Source organism: Schistosoma mansoni, chromosome 4, assembly GCF_000237925.1.
Source record: "Schistosoma mansoni strain Puerto Rico chromosome 4, complete genome".
NCBI classification, from domain to species: Eukaryota; Metazoa; Platyhelminthes; class Trematoda; order Strigeidida; family Schistosomatidae; genus Schistosoma; species Schistosoma mansoni.
In genome coordinates, this window is record NC_031498.1 from 241,456 (window position 1) to 258,183 (window position 16,728).

General features: G+C 36.2%; 2 protein-coding genes across 3 annotated transcripts in view; one reads left to right on the forward strand and one right to left on the reverse strand.

The window, feature by feature from the left end:
• The first annotated feature begins 1,704 nt into the window (after positions 1-1,704).
• Smp_036060 (hypothetical protein) lies at positions 1,705-5,396 on the forward strand. The gene is made up of 3 exons (XM_018796462.1): positions 1,705-1,791; positions 3,759-4,021; positions 4,057-5,396. Exons 2-3 carry the CDS (start codon positions 3,809-3,811, stop codon positions 5,014-5,016), a joined length of 1,173 nt encoding a protein of 390 aa, XP_018651602.1. The 5' UTR covers positions 1,705-1,791; positions 3,759-3,808; the 3' UTR covers positions 5,017-5,396.
• Positions 5,397-10,454: 5,058 nt separating this feature from the next.
• The window catches only part of Smp_141590.1 (formin-like), a gene marked incomplete at its 3' end in the record, with an annotated part of 41,681 nt that continues 35,407 nt past the window's right edge, over positions 10,455-16,728 (reverse strand). The window contains exons 15-17 of one of the 2 annotated variants that reach the window (XM_018796465.1): positions 15,398-15,526; positions 13,372-13,462; positions 10,455-11,129 (exon numbers count right to left, since the gene is read on the reverse strand). In XM_018796465.1, the coding sequence (XP_018651603.1) occupies positions 11,068-11,129; positions 13,372-13,462; positions 15,398-15,526 (282 nt within the window). The remainder of the gene's footprint in view (positions 11,130-13,371; positions 13,463-15,397; positions 15,527-16,728) is intronic. The other variant, XM_018796463.1, reaches the window with a different exon arrangement.

Below are 16,728 nucleotides of genomic sequence, written 5' to 3' on the forward strand. Positions count from 1 at the left end.
TGGAGGAAAGCTGGTGGTGACCAAGCCAAAAACATGGCAACAGTCCATAAAGTCAATGACAAACAAACTGAGCTATATTAATAAGTGCAGACTACCTGGTTGAGTTTGCGTGATTACCGTAACCAATGGTTAGAGACTTCGAATGACATGGCCCAAAATCGTCTGCAATGATGCAGGCGAATCTATTCTTCTCTACTTCCAAAGTGTGAACTGCTCATTTCCTGATTATTTTCTCATTTCTCCAATTTACATTTTTGCGAATCGTATCTGCGATCTCTAGTTTTTCTCTCACCACTCATTCTGTTACTTAGTCTACCATTCTGAGATTTGGTTTGGTAATCTCATCTTTCCTTGCTAATAGGGTATGGGAATATGAACCGATGTACATACGTCCCAGTTTCTTCGCTATAACTGACTAATTAATTGATAGCAGTATGAGGAGGCTCAATTACCACTTACCAATGACTTACGTACTTCATATGGGACAACTGTTCATGATGCGTGCCTCGTTCTTCCGCCGTCGCTCCCGTTATTATCACTATATCATCCCTACTAACATCACACTGTCTTTTTGTCATCCCTAGACTTTTTCCTGTTCACACTATTTGTTTGAGCTATTCATTTACTCATTTTTTTACGTTAGATTATCTTTGCTCCTTTGGGTTCTAAAACTTAGTTTTATAGTCTCTCATACTGCAACCAACCAATATTTTGCTCGATAGTGTGAAGGCTGCGGGTCTTAGCAGCTCAGTCACTCCAAAACAAAGGCGTGGCTGATCAAAAGGTATAGTAACCCAAAATAGCCTTAAAGTTATTACGTCCTAAAGTTAATTTAATAATAATAAACAACTTATAAGTTAACACAAATAAAAGTTAAGGGACGTTACTTAAATCAGCTGGGTGGTGCTTCTTCTGTTGAGTTTGGTACCAGAATCCACAATTATAGACAATGGGGTTGATATGGCTCCAGTAAGTTAGCCAAACGTAGAATACAATGGGAATGTTACAAGTCTATAAATATAGATGATAGTTAATTAATAGCTCTGTTATCATATCCACAGGCATGATAGAACGAGAGGCATTTGCTTAAGAGTGTATTTATTTATGAGCAGTTAACAAAGTCGTGCTATGTGGGATTCAATCTCAAGGAAGTCCGTGTTCAAGGTCATACACTTAAACATGTACAACCGTTTAGTGATAAATGTACAGATTGTGAAAATTAACAAAATTAATGCAAGAGCCACCAAAAATTATTTAAAAAGGTGTATTAGGTCTATCTTCACAAAGGCACTAATTTATAATAAAAATTAAACCTCAATTAAGATTCATATTTCTCAGATTCTGATTTGTGTTATAAGGACGGAATGCCTACAGCCTATGCTTTTCCTTTTCTAGTATGGTTCTGTGAGTGTCTAGTCTTCTGCTGAATGAGTCGATTGTAAGTGCGGACGCCACTGCTTCGGGTAACAAGTTCCAAGAATGGATGACTCGGTGTGAAAAATCTATATATCATTGGTACATTACTATCAAATCCACTGGTATTAGTACAACAGAATGGCTACACTAACCAAATCAGAAGACTCCAAAAAAACGGATCTGTACTGTAGGATCAAGAGGCGACGACAAAGAGACCAATCGATTTATACGAATTAGTGACAAAGATGTTGGATAATGAAACGCGGTCATTTTGAGTGATAATGTGTACCGGGTTCGAAATCTCTCTTTGTGATTGTCCAGTTGTCTTAGTTGGTAACTATTACTGTTTGTTTTCAATTGGCTTTATCGTAAAGCGTGAGTGCATTCAATGTACTTGTTAAGCCGTCGGTTTATATCTTTTGATTTTTCCAGCTATCCCCATTAACGCTTCCCATATATATATATACATATATATATATATATATATATATATAAAGTGCTTCCAGGCTAGACACAAACGACTAAAATTGGAGTGCACGAGCTGTCAAGTTTGTTAGGCCGATAGACTTCGCGCTAACAATGTCTACGTATCAATTTTCGGTGATATATGTTTCATACTGAGGACTCTGGCTTATTTGTTTTGATGGGTCAATAGTTTCAAGGGACCGATTATATGCAGTGTAAGCGGAAACAGTCTATTTGGAATAGAATTTAACCCATGAAAATCACAATGTCTTGGAACATTTTGTGTTTCTTATTGTAAGTCTTGCATCTGCTTCTACAAAATGGTTTACTAGAGTTTATCAAGAGTGCCACAAGTTTACTTGTATACAGGTGGACGTAAATGAATTTGTTAGTCACGTCTAAATATCAAGCAAAATGACTATAACAGTGAAGATGTCTTTTTTGAACCTGCGACTCATATGGAAGAGTTACTAATGAGTCACGTTATGCTGAATGCGGTTACCTGTTAGGAATATTTAAATAAAATGATCTAGTGAAATCAAATGTGGAGTATATTACTAAGAAACGCATGAAAAAGCGTCACGCATACAAATGTCTAGTCCCTTGACTCATTTTTACTTTCATTAAGTCGTACTCTTTGTAGTTTCTTTTCTTTATTAATCAGCGGTAAAAACTAAATAATAAATTCACCTTTCAAAACATGTAGGATCGGGAGTTTTCGCTTTTGTTAGGCATTTCATCAGTCGCAACTCACGTAAAGTAACTGTTAGATATCCATTTCCTTATCATGATTGTGGTATGATTGATTATTATTTATTTAAGCACAAATATTGGTACAAGGAAGCACCAAATACATATGCGCCACACAAATCTCATTTGATTTGTGTGAGGGCTGTGATACTGCCCAGGTGCCCAGACTGAAGCAGGTGGTTTTCTTAGGCGGCCACACCCAGAGCCTTTGACCTGAAGGTCTAGTCCACAAGGCAGTGGAGCATCGTGAGGAGATGCAGTCCCATGGTAGCCGGTGACCAATAATTGGTTCATGCGCCATTTGTTCTTTCAAGATACTGGAGCCCATGTGCATCATTGGTTTGGAATCAAGGTTTCCCAACTCCCCTAGTTGAATCCTTCATGTCCACCAACCTAGTTAAAGCGCCGGACATTCACTCTTTGACCTCTCAATTTGATAAACAACACCCGTGGTGCGAGAAGGCAATGAGTAATACTTCCCTGGCAGAGGCTATATATGCGTGGCAATGTGAGAGCATTTCGAGAGGGAGAGCCTACTCTCCTCATTCTCGGCCGTACCAGGGCATTTGATCTGGGTTATAATTAATTGAACAATTAGCGATTAGACTGAAATACTAGTCAACAGACAAAATACAGTAAACAATATGGCAGAATGATTACTACTCACATGACCAAATTATTAACACAAACTTCTGAACGAATTAACATCAAATACGTAGTCACTAGCCATCCTAATAATTTTTTTTAGGTAAAATAACGTGCATGTATACAACAAACTGTACATGAAAAAAGGGTAGTTAAAAGTCAGTCGAAATATGAGTTATTCAAAATATGAATCTCATTGGTCCAAAAAGTTCAGACCTGTCAATTAGGCTTTTTTCTTGTTTGACATGTCACTGACTTAACCAATGTTCTGAATATGTTGTGGTTTAGCTTAGAGTTTTCAGCATTAAAGACAATTCTGTATTCAATAATTAAATATTATACGTAACTGTGTAGATTTGATTCATTTAAATTGAAGTGTATGTTAATTACTACAGCAGTAACTTAAAGTTTCATATATTAAATCTCATGTTTTTTTTATAAAATATTGATTTGTCTAAAATGCTTATTTTCTGAATTTTCAGAATTCTAAAACTTAGTTTGGTTAAATTATCTTGAATATTCCAAAGTTTATATGGCTTCAGCGCAGGTTTATCGTTTCCAACAACGTATATCAAATCTTCAATCACATCATGAACTTGCATCTATTCGACATTGCGAGGCTGTTAGTAACTATATCAGTCAAAACAATGAATTAATGAAATCTTTGCTGGCTCATTTAAAGGCTCCGGATAAAAGTGTAAAAAGAACTAAGAGGATTACAAAACCTCGGACAACACATCCACAGGTAAATCATCTCGAAATTTTTCGTTCATTTTTCAGTTAGCGAAATCTTCACGTTTTTCTGCCAAGTCATATGCTACACAGTCAACTGTCGAGCAATTGAACGCCATACATCACCATTCATTATCCAGGCAAACAGACTTTGTAAACCAATGTTTACCTGAAGAAACATGGAACAATTTCGGTACACCAGTGAATAATGATGATCCTTTTGTGTGTAATTCCAAAGAACCGATATTTCCACCGCCGACATATACAGAACCAGGTTTAAATTATGAACCAGGCATTCTTGATGATTGCTTGTGGGAAATATGGAACGGAGATAATAGTGTTCTTCAAAGCCAGCACCAAAAAAGAACACCTCAAACAAGCTACACTGCATGTGATAAAATATATTCAGGTGATACCCCATCTTTTATCTATAACGGTGCTCGAGAGAAACCATATTGGAGTCGTGATGACGTGTCACTCGATATTAAACAACAGACATTGAGTCGTATTGCTGGTTATAACTTACCAGTTACACAACCAAGAGATTCTTACTGGTTAAAACAATCCACTTCTTATGGTGAACCTGAACACTTACTTTTTGTCAATAGACATGATCGTTTGTCTCATGATGAGTCATTGTGTACTGTGCGAAATTCTTTTTCTCCAAATCTAAACGTCAGTTGTAGGAATGGTAATTCTTTATTGACTAATCAAATGAACAGTTATTCACCTGAGTTTTGTACATCGAATTCTGGTTACGAACTAACCGGATCATCGAAAAATCATATTAATCCGATTCTAGTATCTACTTATCCGTCGGTAGGATCTGACATACACTCTCATCGATCAGCAATTTTTGATCCTAATGAATGTTTCAGGTCGTATTATGATTGTACTTCTTACCATCCATCCGGAAGCAACAATAATGGTAGTAGCAGTGGTGGTGATAATAGCAGCACCAGTAATTATCATTTTTATCGAGCAGATCTGAATTCCCTACAATCATAAACATCAAAACAATCAATGGTGTGAAAATCTACCTTGTAGTTCCTTTACTAAACTTTAATTTATGTGCACTTGTGTTATATTCTTCTGCTTTTATATTTCTCCTTGTAAGTTTTTCTATTTGATTTCTAATTGAGAAAAAACAATCAAGAATGAATTTTGTGATACACATTAGGAAAAAGAATTGAACAATTCAATGTGTCAAACTGATATCTTTGTTTTTCGCTGACCTGATTTCTATCTGTCCGTATGATTTTATATATATATATATATATGTATATATATATATATATATATATATATATATATACCATAATTGAAATGTACAGTTTTATTCGAACTGGAATATAAAAATAATTGATAAAAGGACATGAATAAATAATGTTACAGATTCTTTTATATGTTGGCTAAAGGTATCTTATGTGTAGGCGAGAATGATAATCATTAGTTGTCTGCTTAATCAGACATGTAGATAGTGTGACAGGTGTTAGATGACTTATATATTCCCCTATTATTATTATTTATTATTGATTGATTGTTCATTGTTGTTGGATTGTGTCAGGTTTTGGCGTGGAAATATATTTACGTTCTAGTCAGGCTAATCGCGTGTTCTTGATCTGAGTTGTGTTGAAGTCCTGTAGAGTAGACACTGGGAGGGAATCTAATGTAGATATTCGTCTAAGTTAAATTAACGTCCCATTCATGTAGAAAGGGAAAGGACCGTTATAACAGTATCATTCTAACTTCTATTTTATTATTTTCCTCTCTAGATTAATTACAGTTATTACTGTACACCTCTTATTTGCTGATGGATATAATGCTTGAGTTCAGTAGACAGACATATGATACTGCTATTGAAATATATATTTTTTATTATTAGTGGATGATGAGTGTGTCTCATGTTGAATTACTGTTTCTTTCAATGGAATGATATCCCAATTTGAAGGTAATATGCAAGGCAGAACTCCGTGGCTGATCAGAGAACACCAATCCACTGAGTAGTATCTGACGTTGCTACGACAAGAGTAAATTAATGTAAAACCGAAAGTCAAACAACGTCATCAGACCTCATAAAAACATGTAGCTCATGATCTAATAGATGAGCAGGTGATACTTTAAAATTTCTCTGAGTAAAGCCTTGATTATAACTTACTTACGCCCGGTTACCCCTCGTGAGGAGCATAGGCAGCCCACAAGCATTCTCCATCCAACCCTGTCCTGGGCAATGCTTTCCAGTTCTTTCCAATTAACATTCATCCTTTTCATATCTGCTTCTATTTCCTGGCGTAATATGCTCTTTGGCCTTCCTCTTTTCGTCTTCCCTTCCGGATTTCAAGTTAGGGATTGCCTCGTGATGAAGTTTGGTGATTTCCTCAATGTATGTCCTATCCACTTCCAACATCCTTTCCTAATTTCCTCTTCAGCTGGAAGCTGGTTTGTCCTCTCCCATAAAACGCTGTTACTGATGGTATCCGGCCAGTGAATGTTGAATACTTTGGGTAAACACCTATTTATGAATACTTGTACCTTCTTGACAATGGGTGTAGTAGTTCTCCACGTTTCAGCTCCATACAGTAGGACTGTCTTGACGTTCGTATTGAAGATTCTCACTCTGAAGTTAGTTGATAATTGTTTTGAGTTCCATATATTCTTCAGTTGTAGAAATGCTGCCCTTGCTTTGCTAATACTCGCCTTTACATCTGCATCCGATTCTCCTTGTTTATCAATGATGCTTCCCAGGTACGTGAATGTTTCCACCTCTTCCATAGTTTCACCATCAAATGTGACTGGGTTAGTGATCTCCGTGTTGTATTTGAGAATCTTGCTTTTTCCTTTGTGTATGTTGAGGTCTATTGATGCAGAGGCTGCCGCTACATTTGTTGTCTTTGTCTGTATTTGTTCGTGTGTATGAGAGAGGAGGGCTGGGTCATCTGCGAAGTCCAAATCGTCTAATTGATTCTGAGATGTCCATTGTATTCCGTGCTTACTCTCAGATGTCGAATTCTTCATAATCCAGTCAATCACCAGAAGAAAGAGGGAGGGGGACAGTAGACAGCCTTGTCTGACTCCGGTCCCTACTGAAAATGCATCTGTCAACTGTCCTCCATGCACGACTTTGCACTGTAGTTTGTCGTATGAGTTCCGGATAATGTTGACAATCTTCTCAGGAACTCTATAGTGTCGAAGTTCTCATAATGTTCTCCGGTCCGCACTGTCAAACGCCTTCTCATAGTCAACGAAGTTGATGTATAGTGACGAATTTCACTCAACTGATTGTTCAACAATGACCCGTAGTGTCTCAATTTGGTTTGTGCACGACCGATCATTACGCAATCCAGCCTGTTGATCTCGGAGTTGGGCGTCTATTGTGTCTTTCATCCGGTTCAGCAACACTCTGTTGAAAACTTTCCGTGGTACTGACAAGTGTGATGCCTCTGTAATTCTCACATTTGCTCAGATCTCCTTTCTTTGGTATCTTGATTAGTTATCCTTCTTTCCAGTCCGTTGGCACTTGTTCCTCTTCCCGAACCTTCTTGAATAGAAGGTGAAGCATGCTTGCAGTTACTTCAATGTCTGACTTCAGCGCTTCAGCTTTTATATTGTCAGGTCTTACCGCTTTCCCGCACTTGATTTGTCTGATGGCCATCTTGATTTCTTCGGTCGTTGGTGAAGTGATATATATAGGAAGGTCTGTGTGTATCTCCCTGCTAGTTTCTTCGTTCTATTATATAGTTGTTTCATATAACTGTTGTTAATTGCAGTCTTCTTGTTCTTCCTTTCTTCAATCTTGTCCAGTGTCCCCATAGAGATCCATTCCTTATGATGATGCTTCTTGCGACCCAGAACCTCCTAACACGTTGAAGTTAGTGCTTCTTTGATCCCTTTCCAGTTGTCCTCCATCGTAGTTTCTTGTTCTTTCAGTACATCCTGTAGAGGTTGATACCTGTTGTTGAGAGTTATCTTGAATTCGTTGAGTTTGTTAGTATCTCGAAGGAAGGCTGTATCAAACCTTTGTAATGCTGTTTGTCTAATTATCCAGTGCTTCTCTAGCTTCATTTTTATCTTGGCAAACACTAGGTGGTGATCTGAAGCCATGTCAGCTATTCTCCTGGTTCTCACATCTTTCATTGTACTTCGGAATTTATTATTGATACAAATATGATCTATCTGGTTCTCTGTGGTGTGGTCCGGCGAGATCCACGTAGCTTTGTGTATGCGTTTGTGTGGAAATATTGTGCCACTTATTACCAATTTTTTGAATGCACATAGATTTGCAAATCTCTCCCCATTTTCTTTTCTCTCTCCTAGTCCATGTCGTTCCATTATATCTTCATATCCTGTGTTGTCGTTGTTGCTATCATTGATGGGTGCATAACATTAGATAACATTCATTGTGATTCCTTCCTTCTTTGTTTTGAATGATGCTTTGATTATCCTGGATCCGTGAGACTCCCATCCTACAGGTGCATTTCGTGTTTCTCTGGACAGCATCAGAGCAATTCCTTGAGTGTGCGGAACATTTTCCTTTTCGTGATCAGAGTACGGCATCACCTCTGCCGGATCTATATTTTTCTGTTCAGCTTGTTTCTAATGGGTTTCGCTGATTCCGAGTACTGCCAAATTGCTCTGGTTTTTAGAAGGATCTCGGCACCCTAATTATTCCTTCAACTTCCAGGGCAGAGTTTAAATTATTTTTTCTGGTTAGCGTTTTTTTAGCGAGTTAATTTTTCTACAGGAAAGGGTCTCTAACCCCATGCCCAACCCTCCTTTACCCGTGATTGGGACCGGCAGTAACTCTAGAAGAGCTACAGGCGGAGTTCCTTGATTATTAGAAGTGACAAATTAGTTCTCGGGTAAGCAACAACTAATGAGGAAAGGTGTGTTTCGTTCTAAACAACTTGTAGAGTTTCAGTAGTTGCTGATAAAGTCGCAACACAGTGTTTATAGTGGTAAATTGAGGACATCTGCTATAAAATGATTATTTCAAGTAATCAATGTGACACGGTCTCGATTTCCCTATCTTTCCACTTTCATAAATAGGATTAAAATTCGGGCGGTTTTTTAGGTGTTAAGGCAATAGACTTTTGTTGATTAAGTTACACTTTCAAACCCCACTCTAATTCGTTTCGGACAGCTAGTTAGTATCACTACCACTCTGGGAAATTTAAATTTAAGCCGGGTTCTGTAGCATTTACTTGATATATGAGTAATGTAAATAGATGTTTATTTTTTGGTTATGTTTTATAGAAATTAATCTGATATGTAGGTGTATATTTTCACAGAATTGAAAATTCAGAGCAAAAATACTGTACAATTATCACAGTGTCGGATGACCATCAGACTATATCACATCTTGGGAAATGAAGTACTCTCCAGCAATTCGATTAGTATTAGTCAGAAAATGCTTTTTAATTGCGCCGCCATTTCAGATTTTTAGACCGCACACAGTAAGTTGATTTCGATTCCCCGGAGCAGTAACGAAACCTAGCTAGCACGTAATATCAAGAATTAATCCAAGTTGGAAATATGAGCCAATGAAGTTTAAGCGCTCCCTTCAGGGCCTGAAAATCTTGAGTTCAGTCCTTGGATAGTTATGTCCCCTTCAATAGGAATTCACACAAGTAAGAAACACGTTCCGTTGTTCTCGATTGTATCTCTACTGATATCAATCCGTGACGAAAACCACTACAAACCCTTATTTTGTCTACTTACACACCTAGTTCTTTTTTTTTACTTTCAGTAGCATTCTTGCTTACAAAGATAAGTTGTTTTACGACATTTCGATTCAATTAAGATGATTTGTATTATGCAGAAACCTCATGGAGCTGCTTTTTGAATGGTGGAGAAACTAGGGCTTTGGAAGTACTATAATTCAGAATATCCAAATGGATTCTTAGCAGAATAGCAAGACCCTTATAGTGCTACTAAGGTGTAACATTTTCAGCATGTTTGAGTAATATACTTGTCTACTGAGGACCAACAATAAGTCCTACTATTGGAGTTGTAACAAACACATTTCACGATTGGACTATGAACTGACTAATGCGTACTTCGCAGAATTTTCGAAGTGACCTTCTAGTCTTAACGATAAGATTGGAAGTAGAACTTAATATTTTTATGTCAAACAGCTTAGTTGTAGACAAGAATAATTAGTGTAAAATCCAGTGAAAAATAATACTGGTGTTCTTACTGATTTCTAGGTCTGGGTGATTTTATCAATACTCCACGCTCATTTAGGTTCACTCCATTTATATAAAATAACTGGTAGTTACGTTCAATGCCCTATTTTTATTCAAAAACTGAACAATATTCCAAATAATTTCTAATTGTTCAAACTTATCTATCAACCTGGTAGCAAAAGAAGTTGGTAATTCGAACTAGCCTCAAATGTTTCGGTCAATATAAGCCAACCAACCACAATAAAAAGGAAATCTGCAACATAACTGCTGACAGAAATAAAATGCTTTATTTATTGATGTAAAAAGAAACAAAGGTTAGGGTGATAAGATGAGAAGTAAAGTAATCTGTTTACAGTATTTAACAAGCAAATAATAATGACACTGGTGAGGCATATGTAAACGATATTATGCAGTCGATATATATAGGAATAAGTACCTCTATACATATATTGAGGAGCATTCAATAGCCTAAAACAAAACAATCGGGACAAACAGACGAAGTTTTCCCGAAGGGATCGAAGGAAATACTACAAGAATAAAAATGGAGGTATAAACTTTTATAAGTTTAAATAATTACATTCAAAAGGACAACGCACGATAAATGTCAAGGTAATGAATAAAATAACTGTCTGCTTAAAGGCATATGTATAAGTAGTAATACATAGCAATAAAATAAATAATTTGTACAAATATCAAAGAAAATAAAGCAGATCAGATAAACGGTAAAATGAATCTCCCTAAATGAAAGGATAAAGGTTTCCATTCACGGGAATGTATATTCGTAGGAAGACTTCTTACAAAACAGCACGTGGTTCGCGTATTATCATTAGGAAAACTGTATAATGTCATTGAAGTGCAAAGAAGTTGCATTGATCTAATCAATCTTGTCTGATCGTTTCACATGTATGTCTGCTCTTAGAGGATTCAAAGTGAGATCTAGGGAAAAGAAAAGACAAATAATGACAGAGTTATGACATAATAGAAGTGCCAAGTAGGTCGATTTTAGGATAACTAATATCCTGGTGCATAAACGTCAGTGTTGATTAAATTCTATCGAACTATTACTTGGTAAAGTGATGATCACTTAATTATGGAAGATGATATACTGCTGAACTTCAGACAGTGTATTTTTAAACTAATAACTCATGTACTGAGCACAGACTTTTGTAATCATCTCTGAACCACACGTTTATTACCTGGCTGCTAGTGACACGACTACTCGGCTATCGAAACCAAGGAAGGGGTTTAAGCACCTGATCGTATAACTAAAAGCTTGCTGGTCTAGGGACTTAGCCAACGCCAAACTTAAATTTGTAGGTAGTTCCTCTTTATTTTTCTCAACAGAAGTCAACACTATTTTCTCTATTCCACAGTTCAGACTTACTGCCTGTGATTCTTTCAAAGCAATAGAATTAGGGACGTTGCTGCTAAATCAATGACAGAGTTTAGTTAGAACTAAGGAATAAATAGCGTCATGCCTGATATTATCCAGTAAGTGGTATCTTTTAATACGCTACAGAATGAGGCCGGTTCGAATCTCGAAGTAGATATATGCCTTTTTGTGATTTTGTATTCGTCCCACTGTTGATTCCATCCAATCATTTTTATGAAATAGAGCTCTCACACAAATTTCTGATATTTGGTAGTACCTTTTGTCAGGTGTAGTGATTTCATAAAGAACAGAGAACATATACTAACTACTATGTAAACTAATACTGGAGATATATATGTACATCATTTCAAATGATTATTTATTTTCTTGGGAACCGGTTTATTGTATTGTCCTTTCTTCTATGCTAACAATAATAAACTCTTTCCTACGATGTTTTGTGAGATCTGCACGATGGTCATTGTCACAAACTGGTATATCAAACAGAGCACCGTAGAGTTGTTTGGTCTCATTTCGGGACCCCTCACTAGTGCACACTTATAATAATACATGAGATTGAGCTCAGAAGATTCAGATCTCATGTTGAGCTTAAATCCGATAATAAATTTTGTGATTACTTATATTTTCATTATATAACTATTTGACAAGGATTATAGCATTCTTATATTCGTCTGGTTCATAAACTATAGTGTTTTACAGGTATCATTACCAAGTTTTAATTTGATAATTTAGAATAAATTGAGCATTGGGTAAATTGTTATAAATAAATAATATATTTATCGTGTTTATGGACACTTCACTCGGTGTATATTTCACTTATGGTGTGGTCATGAGCACATTGTATTTTATCCATTTATGCTTACATGGTCAGGAACTTGTTTTCTATTATTGTGAGGTTTGAGTCGTAATGATAATCACACAATAGAGATCTTATCTACTTGTTGTGTTCTCTTATCGGACTAAATATGAAGGGGGTACGGAGAGAAAGCCGCATCGATGACTATCTCGGCCACAGCTCAAGATAATTCGCTGTCATTCAAAGCACAGGATGATAGTCAGTAAAAAGTAATGATCTGAATTTTGATTAATGAATCAAGATTCCAATCCAACTTAATCATAACAAAAGGATATTTGAAAATTATATGAATCTCCATACAAGACACCTTGGTAAATGATGATCGTACGACCGATAGTGATTGGTTTCGAGATGGTTTTGTCGGAAAGCAATGAACTATGGGACAAAACTAATTCAGAAGTGAGACAGTAATTCATTAGCAACGAGGGTCGAAGATCGCATTACACAACGCCCGTAGATAAAGGTTGGGAATCTGAATCATAAATTCTGATTCAATGACCGAACTGTGTTGTAACTACATTTCTAATGGTCAGGTTTATTGTTAAGTCATATATTACTTTTAACAATCACTACCCTGATTTTTGTGTAATATATCCTTATTTGACTATTAATTCATGAACAGTTATATTTTATAATTTTAACTGTTACTCATCACTTATTCATTTTGCTGTAACCCCTACCACTATTCGAAACAGATAAATTACCAAAGACTAAATTGTAGCTGCTTAGACTATAGCTCAGCATAGACTGCTGGGTCAATTATTATTAGGGTAGCATTCAAATAATATATTTATAAGGAAAGATAAATTGTATGTCCCATCTATTATCACTTTATGATGTTTGGTACCTGACTAAACAATGCGAAGAAATTCGTTTTGTATTGTTTACAGTAATTTTTTAAAATTCAATCTAAAATGTTCCTTGAAACTTACTGTGTAATATATCATCCATTAGACCATCTGTATCTAGTTGACGAGTACGTAGCTTACGATGACGATTTCCACGTTTTGATGAGGATGAAATCTTTGTTCAAAAGAGAATAAATGAAAAATGAATAAGTATGATACCGACTTCTTGTTACTAAAACCTTTCTACACTTCTATTGGCCAGAGGCGTTGCTACAAATTTTCCCTTAAGAACGCTTTTATACCAAAAATCATTTCGTTGTTACCAAGTGTTAACAATATTGACAAGCCCGACCACCACGTCAAGGCAGCAGCTACGGTCGGGAGTGTCAATAATCCTTCTACGATGTGGGCAGCCGAGAAGTGGCATCAGCCCTCATACCAATAACAACACACGAGACCAAGTTGGTTACATTCAAATCCTTCCTACACCTCCTCATAACTCTCTTATCTCCACAACTAACTCTTCTCACGTTCCTTTATCACCTCGCACCGCTAATGCAAACGATTCGAGTACGCGGAACGTTATTCCTGGTCTCCTGAAACCACGCTCTAAACTACATGTAGAAGCTTTTGACGTCAGAACACTGGACCAAATAGGACAGCAGGCTTCCTTAGCTAGGACTTTAGAATCTTGCGCCATCGAGACCTCACCATACCAAAATAAAGAAACAACTCGATTTACGCTTCGTGTATCTGGAAGCCCTAATCCTGCTTCCCGTAGTCTCGCTGGTGTAGGTGTAGAATTGAGTCCTAGGGCAAAACTAGTCCTCTTAGATTGGATCCCAGTAGACAGTCGCAAGTACGCTGTCCGACTAAACGGTACAGGAAGAACACTCGTCGTTGCCTACTCTCTCACTGACTGCAGCTCAGATGAGTTTTACAGGAAGCTTTCTGACCTCCAAAGAGTTGAACGCTCTGATGTAGTAATAGTAGCTGATGACTTTAATGCTCAAGTAGGTAAACTGAGCAAAAAAGAAAGACATCTGGGTGGATCTTATGGTATCGTGGCTCAAAGAACAGATAATGGCGACCGTCTGGATCACCCCAACAAAAACAACACACCAAAGGCAAGAAAGGCTCAGGAAACACTAAGAAGCACTTTATCCGACCAGCATTTGGCTAGAAACATCACGAAAGTGAAAAGTCACATGTAGAGGTTCTGGTTGGTTGATTACTACACTGCTACTATGTTTATTAGCATTCTAGAATTCTCAGGAAAACCCAAGGACTTCTAAAATACTATAAAAACCCTACATTTTCTGTACATAAATGAACCTTTGGAGTAAAGTGCTTCTCGCATATTTTGCGCCTTTTCTCTCGTGTTCAAGTCGCTGTGTAGATTTAGCTTGAGGTTTACGAGACTAGCTTTTAAGATCCAAATATAGCGTTCAATCAGCAAGACTTTATCACAGAATTAGCTGATAATCACTGTAAATATTTTATCTTGCATATAATTTTTAAATCTTTACAACTACAATGTACACTAAAAATGAATTTACTGCAATAGTGCATGTTTCGTGCCGTGAATCATTCACTGAGTAAATGAGTATTATATGAAAGGATTGGTAAGACTGTTAGGAATGAAGCCTGATTGGTTGTCCTGTGGCCTACATATTTCCATTCTCGACTAGTTAATCGTTACATTATGAATCTTATTATCTTGGTTGAAACTTTTTCTATCTATGACAGTTTAATTCTGATAATTTATTTAACATGACCTCGAGTCACTCTCTAACTGTGATGGTCACTGATACTGCTTGGTCGCCGGAAGTATGGGGAACGGGGTTCGAACCTACGACTCAGTGGCTAAAAGTCGAATGTCTTAACCACTGAATCAACTCTTCACTGCACCAATAGTAAATTCATTTAATTAACTAGTAATCTTATTTTACATAGTTTATTCAGTGTCAGTAGAAGTATTTAAATAATCTTTGTCAATTATACCATAAGTTGATTGTGCCATAGTAACCTTTTTGTAAAAAAAAACAAACAAACAAAAAGGTGAAGTTCTTTTTCCAATGAGAAATGAAAACAGAATTAAATTTCATACCTTATCTTGTTCTTTCAAATGTTTTTGACTGTGACGATGATGTGAATGACTAGAAGACTGAGTATCGTGAATATTTAATGAGGAATTTTGAGAATGACGTGATTTTCTATCGAGATCATTGACACAATTCTAAAAATAAATCAGTAACAGTATGAATATTATTTATTTGTTCATAAACCATCAGTTTTTTTTATTATAAGCATTGATTAAAACAAAGTTGCGTCAAAGAAATATTTCCATGGTATGTCTGACAAGTCGATTGTAACTATTGGGATTCTGTGAAGTTGTCTAAATCCTAATTTACTCACAGAATTTTTATGGTTTAAGATTTGATTATTAATTAGGGAAAACAGAGCGAATGAAAATTTAATTTCGCATCAGATTGCCAGGCAAAACGTTAGATTTACTTCAAATTCATTCGCTGAGATTTTACAAATATATTATTCCTATTTAATTTCGCACCTCATAGTTTGTTGGTATGCAGATTCTGCAAATACACTTGCATATATTAGCTTTCTACAATAATTTTGAGAACTGAAGTGACTAAAAAAATGAAATCAATGGAAAAACTGTTAGAAGAATAAACGTCTGATATATTCTCGTACTTGTAAACTTTAATGTTGGATTCCTAACCGCTTCCTACTCCAAAATCATCTACTTTTAAGCTTCAAGCAGAAAAAAAAGAGGAAGAATAAGAGAAGATTCGATACAGAAGTTAGCACATTAACAGACAACAATGGTATTTATAATATTAAGTGTGACCTTAGGAATCCAAAAGGTTATTAAAAACGTGTTAAATGAATAACGAATTCGGCAATTCTTCAATCGGATCATGACAATAAAATCCGTCTTTGTACAGAATTTACTCAAAAGTTCCCCAAGAATCCTGATTAGCTGAAGTAAGTTCACCACTTTTCCGACTTTTGAAGACATCTTTGGGGAATTATTGACGGCTCCAAACAAATTCCTAATTACATGGTAGATTAATTGATTTTCAACTAATCACTGTTGTTAGATGATTCTAGGACCTCAGATGATCACTAATAAGCAGAAGTGTATTTGTTAATTTCTGTACATTTTTTACCCCGGTATTTCTTTGGAACATATTTAACGTTTAATTCAATGCTGTTTGTGATCAGAACAATATGTAAAACTTAGGAGCATGAACATATTTGCTCATCGATTTCGTCAGGTGATTCTCCAAACATTTTTCAGCAGTATCTCCCTTGAACTTTATGTTCATGAAGAGAGCTTTCCTAAGAAATGTATGAATTCTTAGAGATTATAATTTTGGTTTTATGTTACACTTGGTAAGCCTGGATGGATAACCG

Coding starts and splice junctions, on each gene's coding strand:
- Smp_036060 (XM_018796462.1), top strand. CDS start 3,809: ATGGCTTCAGCGCAGGTTTATCGTTTCCAACAACGTATATCAAATCTT. Junction 4,022..4,056: donor CTCGGACAACACATCCACAG/GTAAATCATCTC, acceptor TTCATTTTTCAG/TTAGCGAAATCTTCACGTTT.